Raw genomic sequence first — 20,279 nt, 5'->3', positions numbered from 1 at the left:
TATGGACAGGCAGAAATTAGAGGGAAAGTGGTTATTCCAGATGTGGAAAACATCAACAAGATTAGGTCGAGTATATTTTTTTTCTACTTCAAGTAAAAATGTGAATTCTAGAATCCAGACCTATTAAAAATCCCTCCCCCTTCATCAATTATTCCTTCACTTTTTAATGTTGAGATGCATCATACAATTAAGAGACTACATACAAACTTACAGTAGTTTACTTAGGTATTTATCTTGTGGCAAAGGTAAAATAAGCAATAAAGGAAATTCAGTAGGTAGTGGACAATTTCAATACAAAGTGCTAATTAGATCTATTTAAATATAACATAGAGCTTATTTTTAAAGGTGTTGTTTGTTTTTCAAAGGGTAAGATGGACTGTTACTGGGCAGAACAAGCTGGAATGGCTGAGAGAGTTTAGCATTGGCCAGAGAGAGACAAGAGCCCAGCTTCCATTTTTTTATTGAGTAGTTTATGGTATCTGTAACCGTGAACGAGTTGCTTGTTTCCGTGCTGATGTTCTATTTATTATCCCTAGGAAGAGGTTGCTTGGTGGGGCAGGGGAGGAGGGGCAGCATCTGTCAACCTTCTAACATTTTCCTCAGCCCACAAAACTTTTATTGGCCTGTGTCTCACCGATGTGTTTTGCAAGCGAAGAGTCTGTTGGCAGTGAACACCCTCAGTTGATGAGGTGTAGCTCTGGTGATGGCGTGAGTCATGTTTTCAGTGTATATTGAAATTCATCCTTACAACTCCATGATTTCAAAGCCAGAAAGGTTTTTTACCGATGAAGAAAAGGACATTCAGACACGTGAAGGGTCCAGCCCCGAGTGTCCATTTAGCATTCTCTCCAGCACACTGGTCTCCTTCTGACCTGGGACTCCAGAGCAGGGATGGGAAACCGGGGCCCGCGGGCCAGATCAGCCACTGCCTGTTTTTGTAAGTTGAGTTTTATTGGCACACGGCCACACCCAGTCGCTCAGCACTGTCTCTGCTTGCTTTTGTGCAGCCGTGAGTAGTTGCAGCTGAGTTGGTATGGCCAGCAAAGCCTAAGCTGCTTACTGATTGGCCTTGCACAGAAAACATTTGTTGCCCCCTGTCCTACAGCATCGCTTACTTGTCTGGTCAGTCAGTGTGCTTGGAATCCTAGGCAGGAGGGAGCATGTGGAAGTAGAAGACACTGTCCATCTGCTCAAGGAGTTACTTGCACCCTAGAGAATGGGGCACACCTGAGACACGTGGGAGGCACAATAACAAGTGACGTAAGAAAGGAGACGCAAGTTCTAGACTGCAGGCTGTTTGCGGGGCAGTCAGTCCACAATGGTTACAGTAACATCATCGACATAAATAAAAGACAGCTGAGTAAAAGACATTATTTCCTTGCATATAATTTCTTTGAGTTGTATAGTTAAATCACTCATTTATTTATTCAAAAATTATCTTGTACCCCTATGTTCCAGACACTTTTCTAGGCGATGGGCACAGCATCTCTAAATGCCAAGTTTTGCCTCTTTTCTAACCTATGCAATGTCCCTCTTACATTACACCCTCAAACAAACTAAGTTCCTGCTTTGTTTTTAACGATAGACAGCTAGGTCTTAAAAGAAAATTTTAAGTCAATTTGGCTTTCTCTTAAAATTCTTCAATTCCATTAACACCTGAGTGGTCAGACTTCCTGTCTGCCTCTTCCATCCTTGGCCTTGATCCAAAAACCCGCTGAGGAGGAAGATTCAGCAGAGCACCGCTTTGGAACCCACTCACAGCCCCTCATTTGCTATACGGAGGTGGGCGCTTTGGAGGTGTATACAGATCTGCTTGTTCCACGTCCGTGAGGCATCCCAGTGGAGCATACTTCTTATCCTGGGCTTGTCTCACAGCTTCTGTTTAAGTCTCTGGTTTTGCTTTGCAAATGTAAACTTCATGGTTTGTGAGGATTTCGTTGGTTGGTTGATCCTACAGCAGATAAAACAGAGAAGTCCCCCCACCCACTCCAGGCAACGTTCTCTCCTGTCCCAACCCTCCTCTAACACACTTCATGGCAACCTTTCAGGTCCTTGTAAAAAATGGTAACTATCTCTCAAGCTTCCTTTACAAAAAAAAAAAAAAATTAATCCTCACCACAGGATGTATTTATTGATTTTAGAGACAGAGAAACATTGAAACCTAGGTACGTGCCCTGACTAGGAATCAAACCCACAGCCCCCTGGTGCACAGGAAGATGCTCCAACCAACCGAACCACCCGGCCAAGGCTACATTTTTAACAAAAACAAAATTCTAATCGTGGAGACATCGAGTCTCCTTTATTGCTTAGTTGTCACTAAACTAGGACAATGTACTTTCTTGATTTGGTTGTATTGACTGGATGAGTTTTATATGCACAGAAAGTCAATCCTGGAAGCCTCTAATCTTAAATCAGATGAAGGAAAAGAAGCCGGGAGGTCCCAGGGTAAGCAGTTGGAGGCTCCTCCTCAGGGGCTTCAGGGACCAGAAAGCCACACCGCACTGTTCCCTCCGGCTTCCTCCATGGCAGTAAGTGCTGGTGAAATGGTTTCAAATGAGGCTCTTGGACTTTTGTTTTACAAATGAGCCTCAGGAGCTGCCCTGAAGAGGGAAAAAGGTGTCATTAAAGGAAGCCTAAAGGGATTAGTACGAAAGTGATGACAGGCCTTTGCGGTAAGGTATGGGGTGTGCAGGCATGTGTATGCCTTTGCACGCACCCTTACATGTATAAATATGCTTGGAGGAAAGAAAGGACAGGCCCGTGGGATGTCTCCATGAGCCAAAGGGGCTCAGAATTTTGGTAGCAGCTGAAAGAAGCACATCTCCCCGCCACACACACGTACACACACACACACACCCCGTCTCAGGCAGATAACCCCTCAGCAGATGCCTGCATCCCGGAACCCCCTAGGGCTCCTGGCCCAGGCCCTAATGCACAGCCAGCTAGGAGTGTAAGGCAGCAGGGCGGGCCTCTGGGCAGTGTGGGTTCTGGAGTCAGTAGGATTAAATGTCAGTCTGGGTCTCCCAAGGAAACGTGCTTCATGTGCCTGCGGCCTAGTTGCCGTTTCCATGTAAATGAAAAGATGCATACCCATTTCTGGGCTCTTTTGAGTACTAAGGAGATAATAGATAAATATATAGCACAAGTAGGTTGATTACGAAGTATTAGTGTCCCTCCTCTGCTCCATTTGTCTTTGCTCTACTCCAAGGCTGTGGAAAGCAGAGAGCAGAGGGTACAGCCAGGACGACTGCCCACCAGAGCTGGCCCAGGGCATTGACCTCTGTCTGGGGCACTTGTTTCCAGTAATGCTGGCCTGCAAGGTGTACCCTTCAAGGCGCCCTGGTTTCTTTATTTCCTTGGAGATTAAGTCCTGCACTCCCTCCTTGCCTCCTCTGGGCTGTGCCCCCTGTTTGGAGGAGATAGGTGACCCTCCCCTGAGGTGGAGGGGAGGGTCCTTCAACAACACAGTCCCAGTGGCTCTGACCTCTCATACACAGGCTGAGTCACTGCACTTTATTTTCACCATGAACTACTGAGAGATCAAAGCGCCCTGCAAGACAACTGCAACAGTGGCTGCATGGAAAATAATAGAAGGGCTTGAGGAGACTGGAAATTTCAGTTTGTTCAAGAGCACGTCCCTACCCCACTGCAGCCCCTGGATAGGAATCCGCAGGCTCTCCCACACCCGAGCAGAGCAGGGTCGGGGTGGTGCTGCGTTCCAGCTGTGGCTCAGGCTAGGCGGAAGGCCTGCGTTGCAGATACCAGCATTTCCCAGCCGTGCTCCACACCTTCGGCAACCAGGGGTGTGAAGGTCCAGCCCTGTTTGCAGCTGCAGTCCCCCTGCCCCCTGAAGCCAGGAAGCATAGATGTCTTCTTTCCCTCAGCTCCTCCCTCCCACAACTTGCCACTGTGCACATGTGGTTTCTGTTTTCCTAAGCCACAGCAAAGCACGAGCAATTATCCTTTGCAAACACACCTCTGCGGGCCAGCACAGTGTTGGGTGCCCTGGATTTAGAAGCAGAAACTTTGTGCTTCTAGGTAATGGCACATCTAGAATGGAGGAGGCGGGGAAACAGCTGCAGACCACCCCCTGCACGTTGTAATCCCCGTGTTTCTGTAAGCAGGATTTCTCAAGTTTGCTACTCTTGCTATTAGGGCCAAGTAATTTCTTGATGTGTGGGTTTGGCCTGTGCATTAGAAGACACTTAGCAGCATCTCTGGCCTCCACCCACTAGGGGCCAGCAGCAGTCTCTGCCCCAGTTGTGACAACCAAAAGTGTCTCCAAATATTGCCAATACCCCATAGGGAACAAGGGTTTAGACAAACTGTGGTTACTTTTATTGAATGCAGAGCAACAAGGGTTTTTGTTGTTGTTGTTGTTGTTTGCATATTACTTACCTGTTGTGTTGCTAAATCTGAAATAAATTGATTAATTTTTCATAAAAAATGTCAAGAAATTAAACAGGAACACTCAGCCTCTTCTTGTTCTTGTTGGAGATTCTACCCACAGAACTCCAGTCTCCAGAGTTTCTAGGCCTTCATTTAAAATTCCATTTAGGCAATAAAAACTACATAAAATTACTCTCTTAGAAGCTTTACCAAAATTTAAATTAACCACGATCATTAAACATCCCCTTTGTCAATAACTTGACTTCCCACTCAGATTTTATAAACATCAGCTTTGTCTAGCATGGTTTTTTTCCATTGGAACCCATGTTGGTTATGTGTGAGTTGCCCTTTTTTTTTACAATCTCTGCTCAATAAACTTATACAATGAGTTTCTGGTAAGAGACAGACGTGGGAGTGAAAATATTTCTTCCTCACCACAGGAAGAGATTTTTTTTACAATGTCTTTTAGCTGCAGACACCCAGGGCACCTCACGCGGCAGGAAGAGCACTCTCTCTCTCTCTCTCTGCAGTTGGAAAATGACTCTTCATGATGACATTGTACTCGGGCTGAAGCCTTTCATAAACTTCCTCTCGAGGAGGAGACAATCCAGATAACAGACGTTTGTTTAAATATCCACCCCTTGACATAGAAGGCCCTTCAGTTGGGGAGAAATGCCCTTAAAATGAATGAATGAATTCCTTCTGATATAAAATTGTTTACATGCATGTTCAGGTGTTTTATAGTGGTATGAACCTTTGTTTATAGCGTTTGATGAGTTTTATTACATAGCATTTCATAGTATTACATAGTATTACATAGAACACCATATCTACAAGAACATAATGATGGTTTCCATAGAGGGGAGGGGCTTGGAGACGGGCAAAATGAGTGCAGGGGGCCAAAAGGTACGGACTTCCAGTTATGAAATAAATAGGTCATGCGGGTGCAGTGCACAGTGTGGTGACTGTGGTCGGTAGGTAGTATTGTAGTACATAGTTGAAAGTTGCCAAGAGAGTAAATCTGAAAAGTTCCCATCACAAGAAGAAAAAATTGTGAGTTTGTTTATGACAGTAACTAGAATTATGGTGGTGGTCATTTCCCTATGGATAAAAATGTCCAGTCGTTATGAGATGTTGTACACCTGAAGCTAGTGCTGCAGTGTTACTTACATGTCTGTTCTACCTGAATGTTGGAAAGAAAGAGAACGTCGTATCTGTGCAGACACGGGTTTCCACAGAACTGCAAAGCAGTCTCTGAAGCATCTAGGGAAGGAAGAAGGATCTGCCTTTTATTTCATTGGAATCTTAAAAAAAAAAACCCACAAAAAACAAAAAACTATGGCTTGAACTTCAGTTATACAAAAAGAAGAAAAACTTGTGTGGTCAGGCAGTTATTTTTATCATCTGGCATAACTTTTAACTAAAGAAACAAAGCAATCAATAGTGTCATAAAAGCCACTTCTACTCGGAGCCCGAAACAACTGCTTTATGCCACAGAAGTCCTGTCGCTGCTTCCATTAGTGACTGAGTAATTCAATACGTCTCGAATGTCCACATATTTTTATTACACAGCTGAAGTTGGCTTTGCTGGATTAAATGCCATTTAAAATGATTAAATGGCAGCCTGTTTGGGTTATTTTCACATTTGTGAAAGGGAAAAGTTGGCAAGCTACAAATGTTTTTGAATCTCACAGGTAAAGTCTGTTCTCTGGTAAGCCCACCCTTCATTTACCAACCAAAGAGCAGATAACCTTCTAGATCTTTTTGTAGTAAATGGTTCATGGAAACACCCCAGTTGGATGAGAAACCAGCATGGTGCCCCCACCCCCACCCCTGTGCTGGGTAAACCCTTACTTGAGGACATGGTTACATTTGACTGTTCTGTGAGAAGTAGATGCTACCAAGGCAGTAAAAGAGAAGCAACAGAAACAATGTAGTGGAAGCCCTTGTGCGTGTGGGAATGAGGGGAGAACCAGCCACCGGGGGAGGACTGCCATTGGGTCGCTCACCGTCACAAGGGCAAAGTGTCTATCAAACCACGGAAGACAGCCAGATCACTTTCCATTATTAAGTTTTATTCGTATGAACACTCTAGCAGGGGTGTCCAACCTTTTGGCATCTCTGCGCCATTCTGGAAGAAGAGTTGTCCTGGGCTACACATTAAATACATTGAGACACATAATTCACACACACAAAATAATGTTTTAAGTAAACTCACGATTTTTTGTTGGGCTGCATTCACAGCCATCCTGAGCTGCATGCAGCCAGCCTCGGGTTGGACACCCCTGCGAGAATCTCGTTCCCAATCTAGGTGAACATAAAGGTGTCATCAGGCCTCTTTGTAGTAAAAATGATCGTAGCCCTGAAGGAAACAGCAGAGTTATACACTACACCCACCCGCCCCTCCACCCTGCCACACACACACCTTGTTTCTCCTGTTTACCAGCATTTAACGAGATAATATTTGGTTTTGTCAGACGTTTTCCAGTTGGAAGAGGTGGTGGGAAACCAAAATGTATCTGCCAGTGGATGGCAGGACCAAACCTGGACGATCAAACCATAGCTCAGTCCTCTGTTTTCCATTTGTAGTAAAAATGTTGCAAGGGGGAGGAGGTGGCAGGGGTGGGAGAGGGGGTACGACACTTTGCCCTTGTCGCTGCTTTGCCGAGACACTGGAGTAGTCCTCTTGCTAGAGCTAGATTATTCTGTCTGCAATAGCCTGACCCTGACTTCTCAAGGCTCTTGATGATGCTCAGATTTGTCCCCCTGCCCCTCCCCCACCTCAGCCCAGCCTCTGGCAGCAGGAACAGAGTGGCAGGTAGGGGTGGTGATAGAAGTGGCTGGTCATCTTCTGCTAGAATGGGGTTCGGACTCCAGCAACCGTGTCATTGTTTTAACATCACTTGGCCGTTTCCAAAACACAGTCAATCACACATCACATTAATTTTTAGATGCAAGTAATCGGTAGGGGGTGGCCGGGGAGGATACAGTAAGAGATACTAAAGATTTATGGTCTCTTTAAGTTTCATGGTAGTTCCTAGAAAGACTAAGACTCCCGGAAAATGCCATATTTTATGCCAATTCCTTCTGTTCGGAGAAAAGGCTGGACTTCATAATGGGCGCACTAAACAGAGTTAGACCTTGCTCTGGAAAAGTCCTCCAAGTTGACAACTGCATACCTGTGCCCCAGCGTCTCTGAGGACAGAAATCTCACTGGGAAGTGGGGCATAGCACCTGCGGCCCCAGAGACACGTCGAGCCTGGAGCTCTGTGTGCGTCCCTCACGAGCTGTGCCTATTGAGTCCATTAGGAAACCCTCGGAGCCCCCGCTTCCTTGTCCATAAAACAGCAATAGCAGCAGCAGCGGCCTCATCAGGCGCCGGGATGGCCACGTGCAGCCATGCCTGCAGAATACACAGCACAGTGCCTGCAGATAGCACCGAAAATACCGTTGTTATTTTCCTTGCTTTGCCTTCACTCGCATTATCACTCATCCAGTAATCCTGTAGAGTCAGTGTTGTTAGTCCCTCCTCGTAAACGAGGAAACAGAACCTGGGGAGAGTGAAGAAACTTGCCCAAGGTGAACTGACTCAATCCCTCTTGTTAAAATAGAGCAGAGAAGGGTGTGTTACTTCTCCTGGAGGTGAATGTGCTGGCTCAAAGACACTCTGAGTCTAACCCAGACACTCCCTCCCAGGTCTCCCAGGCCTCACCCAACAGAGGAAGTCAGCACACTGTAGTGCAGGAGCCCCGGAGTTCAAATCCCGGGACCTTGGGGCAGGTGTGGGGGGTGCAGTGAGAGGATTAGAAATAACAAATTTAAAGTGCCGAGCACAGACGAGGCATCCTGTAATTAATTATTTAGTGCCAGACATTCTGGCTAGTGCCTGGCAAAGCTCCCAGAATCATTGGTGAACACCTGGAAATTGGGCCTCGTTTTCCTCACCTGGAGGCCAGTCTAACATCAACTAGACCTAGAAAGTGCCCATCTGTCCCCACCCACCTGCCAAGGCTCTGCTAGAGGGTAAACCACATACCAGTATAGCACAAACTCAGAAAGCCCTAGGACAAGGGAATGGCATGCAGTATGTCCCTTCGCCAACCCACAGCTAAAAGACGAGGCCTGGCGCTGGGCCTGGCCTATACTAACTCAATAAGTATTCGTTGGCCTAACCTAATGTTCGAGCATCAGTTGTTACTGTACAAGTGGAGAAAGGGGATATTTTGCGCTGCGTTTCTTTCCACCCTGCTTTCGTTATAATAAAACGGTTTTTAAAGACCTCCAAAGTATGCTGTAGTGAGAATAGCTGTATTCTTTAAAAAGAAAAATGCCAGTCACAGTTCCCGTGGTCACAGTCACCAAGTCACATAGTTCTTTTCCCACAGCTTTTCACACATCATGCTTCTTTTTCTGCCATTTTTTAGCCGACCCCAGTCTTCTCATCTTTATCCGTCAGTATCTCCCTCCAACACCAACGTAATCTTAGCGCCACCGCTTGTACCAGCTTATACCACCTGTGCTCTCTGGAACTCTGGGACTCTCTTCCCTGTCACCCTGCCAGCCCACTTTCATAGCCAACACACTTGCAGTTAAAGCTGGTTCTTTCTCCCTCTCTCTCTATCTCGCCCCCCCCCCCCCACCCCCCCCCCCCCCCATCCCCCTTCTGTGGCTCTGCTCAAATTCAAGTCATTGGTCATGACCGTGGACAAGTCGCTTCCTCTCTCCAGGTAACTGTGATCCCATCTGTGGAAGGAGGCCCACAGATTCCATCTGTGGAAGGGGATCCCATCTTGGTTCGGATGGTCTCTGAGGCCTGCACGGGACAAAGGCCGCCCTCCCCAGCATGATCCTGATCCCACGTGCCTCTCTGGGCAGAGATCTCCTCCCGGTCAGGCCAGGAAGTAAGGCGGTCCATCCAAACTAGGCGAAAGCAGTTCCTTACTTGACCATTTTCTGATTCTTGTCCTTAGCCTCAACAAGAAACATTTTCAACAGTGTTTTCTTGCCCTTTTCCTCTGTAGACTGTAGACTGCTTTGGGATTACGTCTATCAGTTGCTTTCTGACAGCCGGTACGAAAACTTCATCCGATGGGAGGACAAAGAATCCAAAATATTCCGGATAGTGGATCCCAATGGACTGGCTCGACTGTGGGGAAACCATAAGGTAAAAAGGGCATCAGATACTTGTTCTGTAAACTAGTGCCAAAATAAAGCCTTTATCCCCGGGTTGGAGGATAATTGTCTGTCTTCTGCTTCCTAAGCCTGCCCGTAATTATTTACTTTCTTCCTTACTGGGCAAACAAGGCAAACAATTAGACAGTTGCAAAGGGAAGGAGATAATTAAAGATGCCCCTTTCCGTTTGTTACTTAGGCTAAGTGCCAGTTAATTCAGCATATCCTGCCTGGTCTGTTAGGGCTGAGGTCTGAAAAACCCTCACTCCCATGCCCTTGACCTTGACCTGTCCCTATTACCCAGCCGTCATTAAGAACAGTAACAGCGAAGCGCTGTGGGGCTCCCTGACTCATGAGGAGCTTTGGGAAGTGTGGCTTCTGTTCTGCTCGATTAGAAACTCTCATGTTCCCGAAAGCCCATTTCTACATGGAAAATACTTACACCACAGCTATAAAACATCCTCCTTTGAAAGCAGACAGTGCAAGAAGTAGGATTGCCCCACAATTTTCCACACTGAGAAGAGGAATGGAATGTAAAAGATAAAGTCTGTTAGAGTTAGGGAAACTGTTCAAGTGTGTAGATGTAAAAAAGTGGGTAAAACAACCAAAAATGTGCGTTCATGAATGAATGGATACAGCAGCTGAGGCCTATTCATGCAATAGAATATTATTCAGCCTTAAAAAGGAAGGAACATCTTCAGTATGCAACCACCTGGGTGAGCCTTGAGGACAGTATGCTAAGTGTAATAAGCAAGTAACAGAAAAACAAATAGTGCCCGATTCCACTTACAAGAAGTATCTAAAATAAACCAATTCACTGAATCAGAGGATGGAATGGCATTGCCAGGGATTGGGGAGAGGGGGAAATGAGGAGTTACTAATCAATGGCCGTGAAGTTTCCTTTAAGCAAAATGAGTAAGTTCTGAGAGCTGCTCTACCACATTGTACCTATAGTGAACACTAGTGTATGGTGCACTAAAAATTTGTTAAGAGGGTGGATCTCGTGTTAAGTGTTCCTCCACAACAAAACAAAATAAATAGAGCCAAGGGCTCTACCCCCCCCCCAAAAAAATCTGAATAAATAAGTCTGTATTCCTACTTAAAAAAAAAAAAAAAAAAAACAGTAACCAAGACCCACACCCGACCACAGACTGGAGGATGTGGTGCAAAGCCAGTAAGGTACGGTGGTGGCACAACACCAGGCCAGCCAAAGGAGAGGGGACATGGGGGCCACAGCGACTGAGCCGTGCCCTGGCTGCTGCCTTGGAGGACCTAACGCAGGCCATGAGCAAGTGTGGCCAGGCCCACTGCCAGGCACTTCCGTGTGAGCCGCTGAGAAAACTCCCTGGGCAACGCCTACATTGTGCCATAGCCCCAGGGCTCGGAACCACTGTATTCTTGCTTCCACAACAGGAATTTAAGCAACAACAAGAAAACTCTTAGTTAAGATGACAAACCAAAAACACAGTTTGAGGAAGGTCACTGCAACAAAAAAGAAGTGCTCAACGGGTCAGAAGGTGAAGGATGACCCACAGATAGTGGGAGCCTGCAGGAAATCCCCTGGGCACAGCAGAGCCAGGCTTGGGAAAGGAAGTGAGGGAGGTTACTGTGGGATGTGCCGTATTAGCTAGAGCTCCAGGACTACTGACAGACGGTGGTTCACTAGGAGAAATCTTAGCAGCTACCTGTGTGGGGTAGGCAAAGGGGTGGGAACTCCTGGGCCTAGAAGGCAGTAGATTAGCAGGTAGCTTTCCAAACGAGCAGGGCCACAGGGGCAGCTGACGAGCTTTTCTTTTAACAGCTCCCCCAGCACCTTTTCTGAGGTTCATTTCATTGTGTCTTTGTGCTTTTTTTCTCTCTTCCTCCTTTGAACAAACAGAACAGAACAAACATGACCTATGAGAAAATGTCCAGAGCCCTGCGCCACTACTACAAACTAAACATTATCAGGAAGGAGCCGGGACAAAGGCTTTTGTTCAGGTAGCACTTCCTTTTTCTCCTTTCCTTCTTTGGGGAGGATATTGTTTTCTTTAAATAAGTGGGAGGAGGGAGACTGTTAAGATCTCTACCTGCCTATCTGGTTCTCAAAGCCATCGTGGCTACAAGTCGGATACCAGGTTCTGGTCTGTTAGAATTTGTTTTAAAAAAAATGTTTTTTTTCTACTTACGTCTGCCCTATGGTAAAACCAAAACTAAGTAAACACAGTCTGACTCACCTTTAAAGTAATGCAATGATCAAATAGTATTTATCTGGCATTAACAGCCACTGTAGTTCAAGGGAGCGACCAGAGTGGCATTGTCAGTGGCAGAGCAAGGAATCAGACCTGCACTTGCAGGGCACCAGCGCTGTAAGCTATTTGTCAAGCTGCAGTCATGACCTGCGAGTGAATCATGAAATAGATTTAATGAGTCAGTTACAACTGTTTTTTTTTTTTTAATGAAAGAGAACGGAATTAATTGTGATAGGATAGAATTGAAAATATCAGACTGCATCCCATGAAATTAAGAGGGACCGTTGATTCGTGAAAATTTATGTGTGTGTGCGTGTGTGTGGCCATGGTGTAAAATGTGTTTGTTCCAATGCATTGTAATCAGAAGTTAGAAAAGCCTGAATGCTGTTGGACCAGACATCGCTCTTCCCAGAACTCCTCACAGCTGAGTTCCAGCCATTTCAAACTACCACAGAGACTGTGATTCCAAGTACAATGTCAGAAAGGAGAAAGAATTAGAAGAGGAAGAAGAAGGGATCTGAAGGGCCAGTCAGGAGAAGCAGTACACTGGTGTTCATGGGTGGTAACCGATGTGGTTGAGACCAAGTGGAAGTCAGGAGAAAATGGGGTCAGCAAACAACCTGAGGTCACGGGTTTCGGTGGGTGGGACAGACAAGATTCGTAGATGGGGCTAGAGGAGTGGATTTGGAATTATTTACATACAGGTAGAAAAGGACCCTGTCTGTGAGCAGATGAGCTCACCGGACAGAACAAAGAAACTGGGCTTTGGCATTGGGAAGGGGGAGTAAAAACAATTGGAGATCTTGCAATCAAATGGAAAGGCTGTTTAAGAGATGGAAACAGAAAGGCATGACGTAGAGAAGAACCATCCTTCTGGCTCTGCGATGCCTTCCCTTCATCCCTCTCTCCAAGCCTAGTTCTTGGCTATATTCTTCCTGCTCTATCCTTTTTCTCTGAGTAAATTGATCCCATTACACAGCTGCATTCTCACATCAGTGGTTATACTTTTAATCGGTATCTACCTCTAAAATCTCCTTAAAATTTCAAATCTGAATTTCCAAGAGCTTCTCATAGGACATGTCTTTTTAAATGTTACATTAGTGTCTCAGACATGAAACATTCCAGACAGACCTTCATTCACGTACTAGAAATATCCATCCCCCGGAATTCTTGTTTCTCGCCAGTGGCATCATCATTGTTTTAAGCAACCAAACTTGGCACCACAGTTGTCTTTGACTCTTCCCATATCCAAATCAGTCACTGTGCTGAGTCAGCCATTGGCTCCATGCTTTGTTGCAGGGACTTAGAAACCTGGGAACTGCATGTCCCAAGGTTTCTCACCGCCAGGTTCCAGGCTGGAGTCTACCAATGACAAGCACTTCCTTGAGGTTTGGAAGATTAAAGAAAGGCAAAAGCATTATTATTGCTTCCAAGCAGTGGCTACTGATATCTAGACTTTATATTCACATACAGATTAATTCAACATTCTCTTTCTACCTCTGGTCCACTCTCCTGCCTCCCAAATTCATAGTACACACCGCCAGCTGCCCCACAACGCAAATACGATTCCCTGTGCCAGAAACATACAGCCTTTAATGCTGGCAACATATACACTCCGTAGGTCCATCTCAAGCCCACTGCCTTTATGAGGCCTTCTCCAACTGCTCACACACAGAGACATCTTCTTCTATCATCTTAGGTTCACTTGGCCCTAAACCACATCATGATTCCCATTTTTAGTAGTGAAGTCCTCCCCACAACTAGATCATACACTCCTAGAAGGTAAAGGATAATATGTTGTATAATTCTGTTTTGTAACTTATAGAGGCTTTCAATTAATATTTCTTGACACTCGTAGCATGGAATACCAAAAGCTTAATGTGGAAGAACAGTCAAGAGATGAAGGGTTGGTCGAAAGGGCCAAATACAGCACATCCGTGGACTTGGCCTCGAGGAGGTCATTAGTGGCTTCAGATGTTGAGGGAGGAGCTTTAGCGAGGGCAGGAAATGTAGAGGACAGACTGCACGCGCTATACACATCATGCTGCTGGAGAAGTTCAGTCGTATGGGCAGAGAAGAAAAGCTGTGGAAGGTGGGAGGTCCATAGGTTTCCAGGAGTGCTTTTCAACAAGACAAAAAGGAAAGAATGGTGCTATTAGGGAGGGAAACTAGTCATTTTTGAGAAAATAGGTGTTGCAAGCCAGACTTGCCACAAAGGGAAGGCTTCTTGGTATAAAACCCAGGGTGCAATCAAGTGAAGTGTTCAATTGTGGGTGCTCTACAAGGCAGACAGGGGTTGAGGGAAGAAAGGTTTGGGTGTAGAATTGGTGCCCTCAGCAGCTCTTTCATGATGAAGCGGAGCTGAAGGAATGAACAGGGCTCAGATAAAGGGAGAGTAAAGAGGGTTCTGAATATGGGCCGAGCTAGAGGTTTGGAGAATGGCATGAGCCATGACTATATAAGGAAAAAGACTGGCCAGGCTGGGCTGGAGGGTCCATGCTAGTAAATAGTGGAAATCAAGAGTTTCCAGGGTGAGATGACAAAGGACTCAGTGGGCAGGCCAGAGAGCGTATCCTTGACTTGCTAAGTGGTCATCATAGGCTTTTGAAGGTGGAGGGATGAGGGAAAGTGTACAACAGGTGTTGAGACAGCTTACCTGGTGAAGGGCAGAGTGTGTGGATGGAAACGGCACGTCGCTCCCCAGCAAGGGCGGCATGTTCGAGTCTGGGCTGCCTTCCTGAACCATGGAAATCACGGTTGAACCATATCACCGGAGTTGTTTCCAAGCGAGCTCAATGAGCAAGAAGATAAGGCTTGCTGTGTGCACCCCGCTGCAAAGGAAGATAGACCAAAGGAGATTCATTGCTAACACTTAGGGAGCATCCGGGTTAACACTGAAAAAGGTTTTCTTTTTGTTTTCTGACTTCCAAAAGCACCATTACTCACTGGCCCAATTACCAAAATTTTCCACTTGGTGCTTAATGGTATCCATTGAGTTAAATTCAAGTGTTGAATACCATTCCCTGGACTCAGAGTCCGGGATGGAAATGGATCTGCAGCTCTCATGGGTCCTTGTAAATGCAACTCTCTAAAAATAAGAACGGCAGATAAGTGAGCTGCACCAGGGTCCGCTCGCATGGTCACGCGGGAATCCAGTCCACAGCTCCAGCGGGCTCTCACTGCCTTGCAGTCATCCCAGCCCTTTGCTGTAGTTATTTCACCATTTCTCAGGCAGTCAGCAGAGGGGGCGCCTTTTCCTATTTGGCACTAAGTTAGTGGTCATAGCGAGGCTCAATAGCTCTCCAGCTCTATGAGGTGATGGGGCCTTTCTTTTTCGTTTCAAGTTCAGGGTGAAGATTAAGTTTAGGAAAATCTGATCACTTTACTCCTCCATTTCTTCTCCCAAAGGTTTATGAAAACCCCAGATGAAATCATGAGTGGCCGAACAGACCGTCTGGAGCACCTTGAGTCCCAGGAGCTGGATGAACAAATATACCAAGAAGATGAATGCTGAAGGCGCCAACCCCCCATCTCAGCGGGGCCACAGCCGAGGGAAGCCCTGCCCACCGGGACTGCTGGAGACAGGATGGAGCAGGCGGGCTAAGGAGAGTACAAAAGGAAGAGACCCAGGAACGGGAGTGACACTTCTCCTGCATACCAGGAAGGACCCCCGAGCACCTTAGACAAACCACCCAGCGAAGGCGGGGCTGGAACTCTGGCCAAGGGCACGAGTCTGGGACTCACGTTTCACGTTCCCTGCTCATTCGGAATCTGTCTATCTGTAATTCCTCACCCTCACTGTTCCGCCTCCTGTTAGTTTCATGGTGTTTTTGTTTTTGTTTTTGTTTTTTTAAGACCATGCAGCTTGATTTTTCATCATTCATCTAGGGGAAGACATCTGAGGTTGTTTTCCTATGGAAATATATATATCTGTTATATATATCTTTTTTTGTGCAAATCTCACAAAGTGTGGCAAACCCAGTTGGTCAGGAAAGAGAATACTTGCAAAAAGGTTTAGGTTCCTCTCTCTTCTGGCACGTGGATCGGGTCTGTTCTTGTTGCTGTGAGATCTTGGCTGGAGGGAAAAATAAGGGAGAAAAGGATGCTTTTAAAATAGATAAAGTGAAAAGGAGAGCTCTCTTTTTCTCTCTCCTGCTCTCTTTCCTTCCCTGCATCACGCTCCCAAGAGTTCAGCCTCTTGGAGAGTCTGGGGAGCAGTGGGCACCTAAACAGAATCGGTGGCCTGGGTGCTTTGGGGCTGGCACCGCTAAATCAAACGCACATCCCGGCACGTGGCCACCCGTCCGAGGGAGGCCCGAAACTTCAGAGACACTGCTGTCCTGCAGGGAGATGAGTGTTAGTCCAGCAGACCACCCTGGACATGGCCGTGGGGCACGCAGCTCTGTGGTTCCCCAGAGCGTCGATCAGGATAGCAGGCTGTCCAAGTTACGCGGAAGGCCCTGTTACCTTGGGATCAGCCTGCAAGTGCTACGGAGTGGAAAATCCAAAAAGACCACACAGTCCTGATGGTCCAGAAACTGAGTAACAAGTCTGCAGGTTACAGAGGTTGGTGAGGCAGGAAGGGTCTTGACTTTTCTTCTCCATCTGAAAGGTCATCATGCGGTCAGTTCCATGCCCTCGCTTAAGTATTCTTTCAATTCCTAGGCTATTTAGAAGTTTCCTTATCTGCATGGGGAGGACCCTGGAGTGTGCAGTCTTCGTTGCCCGGGGTTGACCCAGTGTAGGCAGAAAGGAAATTCCTCAGCTACAATACATTGATACATTTCCATTTCCTTCTTTCCTCTTTGCATTGCTGTGTTTCAGAATGGACCCATTCGTGGCTCTTTTTCACCTCAAAATAAGGTCAGTAGTATCTTGGAAAGTGAGATAAGCGCCATCCCTTAGTACTTTGGATGGTAACATTTTTAGAGAGCTGTTTAGATTTGCTTTCCTTTCCTAGCCATCTAAGTTGACTCTTCCAATACAAGCTCGGAATCCAATATTAGGAGTATGGTGTCTTTAATTTAAAAGATTAGATCTGCCTTACAAAGCACCCCCTCCGTGTTTCCTCCGCTCAGCTCAGTCGGTGAGCATCTCACAGCTCCCCCAGGGCAGCAGCGGGTCCCAGGAGAAGCTGCCAGGCCCCAGGCTCTTCTTCAGGCATGTCAGAGTGGAATCAGGCACCCCCAGCCTGACTCTCCGCCGGCCCAATGACAAGGACACCAGCCTGGACACAACTAGAGGGACTGGGGTTTAGAGACACTGGAATTAAGGAGCTGATCAGGGCTCTTCAGTCCGGCTCTGTTCCCGCCCCATATCAGACCACACATAGACACATGGAGGGGGCTCGCTCCCACCATCACACGGTCCCCCCACTCCCACTTCCAGAATATCAGGCTTGCAGTGAGGCCAGGGACCCTCTGTGTGAGGCTCCAGCCTCCCTTTATGAAGGGCTTGGTCTGAACCGGCTGGATGGTGATGGAATGCGGCTGCATCTCAGCATGCCACAGATGTCTTTCAGGAGTGTTCAGCAGCACACCTTGACCCACCTTCCAGCCTCTAAGATAACTGATGTTGTGCCTCAAAGGGAGAGATGAAGCCAGATACCTGGTGTGTTGTGAAAGCCGTTGACTTGAAGGGCTGGAGAGAAAGGGTGGCTTTTACTGGGGCCCTTGGCATGACTGTGAAATCAGTCCCCAGGGCACGATGCTCTTCCCCAAGAGTAGGACATCTCATTCCGTTCCCTTCGCCCAGGCGTGAGGACTCCAGCCCTTTCCATCCCAAGAATCTAAAGGTTGCATTATGAAGGAAAACCCCCTTTTGCCCCAAGGATTTCTGTATGTAAAGCAATATTCTATAAGAATATGTAAGACTTAAGATGACACCTTTAGCCACTTAAAGAAGAAATAGAAGGTGCTAACTCTAGTATAGGGCTGATTTCCCATCCAGGTATTACCAATAATGATTTTGTATTGATTGATTCCCTTACCAGCAAAAGACCTTCCCGTTTGTTCTCTGAGAGAACACCTGGGCAGTGCTGACACCAGGCACACAGGAGTCACCCATTGCAGACCCCAAAGATTTCAGATTGAATTTAGTGGACCTTGAAAGGCACCTGTTAGACACTGAGGAATTCAACCATGAATCGGGCACAATCCTGCCCTCCGAGGGCTGGCGTTCCACATGCGGAGTCTATCCCGCATGGCAGTCCTCACTCCAGCACTGCATCCTAGGGGTGAGGAGAGTTTCAGCCGGGGCCCAGTTAAAAGCACATCCACAACCTAAATAGTTGGTCTTCCCCTGCTGCCATCGCGAGTGTCTCGGCTTACAAGATCAGAAATCGGGAAAGGAAAGTGCAGAACACTGTGGGGAGGAGTGCTCTGCCCGGCTGTGTCCGGAGCAGATACTGGCACTGTATCTTGAAATTCTCTAGCGTCTTCGCCCTGCACCTTGAGTTAGCCAGGTGGCCTCCTGTCTGTCGGCAGACAGCAGTGGCTGTTGTCTGGATGGGCTGTGTGGGAGGAACACAATCTCCAAGGTCTTTTTATCCCAAGGCAGCTTGGTCTGGCCTAAGGCAGCCTCACCGGTGTTCCAGATCTTCGGGCGGGGGAGGGGGCAGCAGGAGGGGGGTGTGGTCCTCACAGGAAAACAGGAATCATGGCCTGAAGGATTTGCTCCTTCCAACAGTAGCTTTGGAAGCCTCTGATTCATTGTCTTTTTACACTGAGAATATAGAGTTAGCTGAAACTTCAAGGCTATACTGAATGACTAAGTAACCACCAATTCCACCTTTCCCTACCTAGGCTCCAACTCCAAATACATTTTTGAAATATTAACTCCCTTTTGCAGAAGGGAAACCTGAGTACCAGGGAGGTGACAGGACTCGCCCTCAGAGCAGACAGCGTGCTGGGGACAGAGCTAGGTTTGGGATCGGCCTGATCGCACCCCCCATCTGACCCATTGTCACCCAGGAAGTGGAAGATAAAAGGCCTGGGAAAATACACAGAGAACAAAGGGCAGTTTTCTTTGCCCCAGCATTCGGTGCTAGTTAGTTTTCTCCCACTCAGCCTGCTTCTCCTCTGGACAGAAACCTGGAATGGAGGGAGTGACACCAGGAAGCCAGGGCAGGGGGCGGGAGGGGACACAGCGATCCCTGCCCATCTGAAACCGCAGAAGACTGAACTTGATACTCTGGGCCCCGTCAGCATCAACACTAAACAACTGCAGACTCCCGGACTTTTCACACATGCCAAGGGAACATTCTTGAAGATTTCTCTTTGTGACTGCAACCACCTGCAAGCCAGAACGAATCTAGAATTTCTTTGTTCTCTCTCTCTCTCTCTTTTTTTAATTTCTAATCTCTCGTTGTTTATGAGGTGTGGGGTTTATAAGGGACTGAATCAAATGAATGTAACAAAAAGAAAAAAAAATGCCTTTTCTCAGGGCCAGTGAGTTGCAAATAATTTTTAAAGAAAAGCCTATAATTGCATCATCTCAATAAATTTTTTATTAAAAAAGAATACTCCCAAGTCTCTGTTTTTACTAAGGAGGAATGGAGTCAGACAGGCACAGTGCTCCGTGAGGTCAGTCCTGTCGCCACTCCATTACGGGGTGAAGTGCCGTCTTGGTTTTTCCCTGGCAGGAAGCCGGTGCTACGGAGCCGTCTGCAAGCAATCTTCAGATGGGCAACACGGGGACGGTCGGAGCAGACAGCTCAAATCTGAGCCACTGCCACAGGGGGGACACTAGCCAGGAGCAGCCCCAGTCAGAGAGGCTCAGGCCCCGAGCTGCTCATGCCAAAGACATCACAGCACACTGAGGACTGAGGCAATGTCACGAGTTAAAGGACCCCAGGTCTTTTCACACAGTAACTACTCCTTATTTCTACTGAAGATGTGAGCCTGTAGGTGCTGAGGACACAAATGTGGGTTGAACTCTACACACGGGACCATAATGGCCGAATGGTTGTTACACAGCTCAGAGCTGGCCCTGCGCTCAGAATATCTCGGCAACACGGGCCAGTGGAGCCACCTGTCCACCAGTAGGCACTTATGATTTCAACATCAAACAGCCAGGATTCTATTTGCCATCAGTGGTGGGTAGGAACTAAGAGAAGAATGGAAAATGAAGCGAATTACATTGTTTTAGCAACTCAGATGTAGGTGTGGAAAGCAGAAGTTTGAAATCAATGGTCTCGGAGAATGTTGTCAGATGATTTCTGTATTTAAATTGTCCCATATAGCCTGCCTCTGCGACCTTGGATTGACTGCTGGAAGTTGGCCCCTAGGTGCTATCTTGTCAGAACTCAGCATCAAATAATAAGGGCCTAGATATTTCCTATGGTGCTAAAAATGCACCTGAGGCTACTTTTTCTACAACCCAGCATTAACATCACCTGGGAATCATTAGACATGCAAAGGATCAGTTCCCACCCCATAAACTAAACCAAAAACTTAGGTGTTAGGGCTTCTTAGCAATCTGTTTTAA

At 46.9% G+C, this 20,279-nt stretch overlaps 1 protein-coding gene across 3 annotated transcripts in view; it reads left to right on the top strand.

Annotated features, from left to right (window-relative positions):
• Nucleotides 1–19,252, top strand: part of ETV6 (ETS variant transcription factor 6) — a 218,554-nt gene extending 199,302 nt beyond the window's left edge. For all 3 annotated transcript variants that reach the window (XM_028531572.2, XM_028531571.2, XM_028531573.2), the window contains 3 exons: nucleotides 9,411–9,553; nucleotides 11,441–11,541; nucleotides 15,201–19,252. In XM_028531572.2, coding sequence (XP_028387373.1) covers nucleotides 9,411–9,553; nucleotides 11,441–11,541; nucleotides 15,201–15,306 — 350 coding nt within the window. In that variant the 3' untranslated portion in view covers nucleotides 15,307–19,252. The remainder of the gene's footprint in view (nucleotides 1–9,410; nucleotides 9,554–11,440; nucleotides 11,542–15,200) is intronic.
• The last annotated feature ends 1,027 nt before the right edge of the window (nucleotides 19,253–20,279 follow it).

Source organism: Phyllostomus discolor, chromosome 2 (assembly GCF_004126475.2).
Source record: "Phyllostomus discolor isolate MPI-MPIP mPhyDis1 chromosome 2, mPhyDis1.pri.v3, whole genome shotgun sequence".
Classification (NCBI taxonomy): domain Eukaryota; kingdom Metazoa; phylum Chordata; class Mammalia; order Chiroptera; family Phyllostomidae; genus Phyllostomus; species Phyllostomus discolor.
Note: the sequence above shows the minus strand (reverse complement) of the source record. Positions and strands in the feature narration are given on the sequence as shown.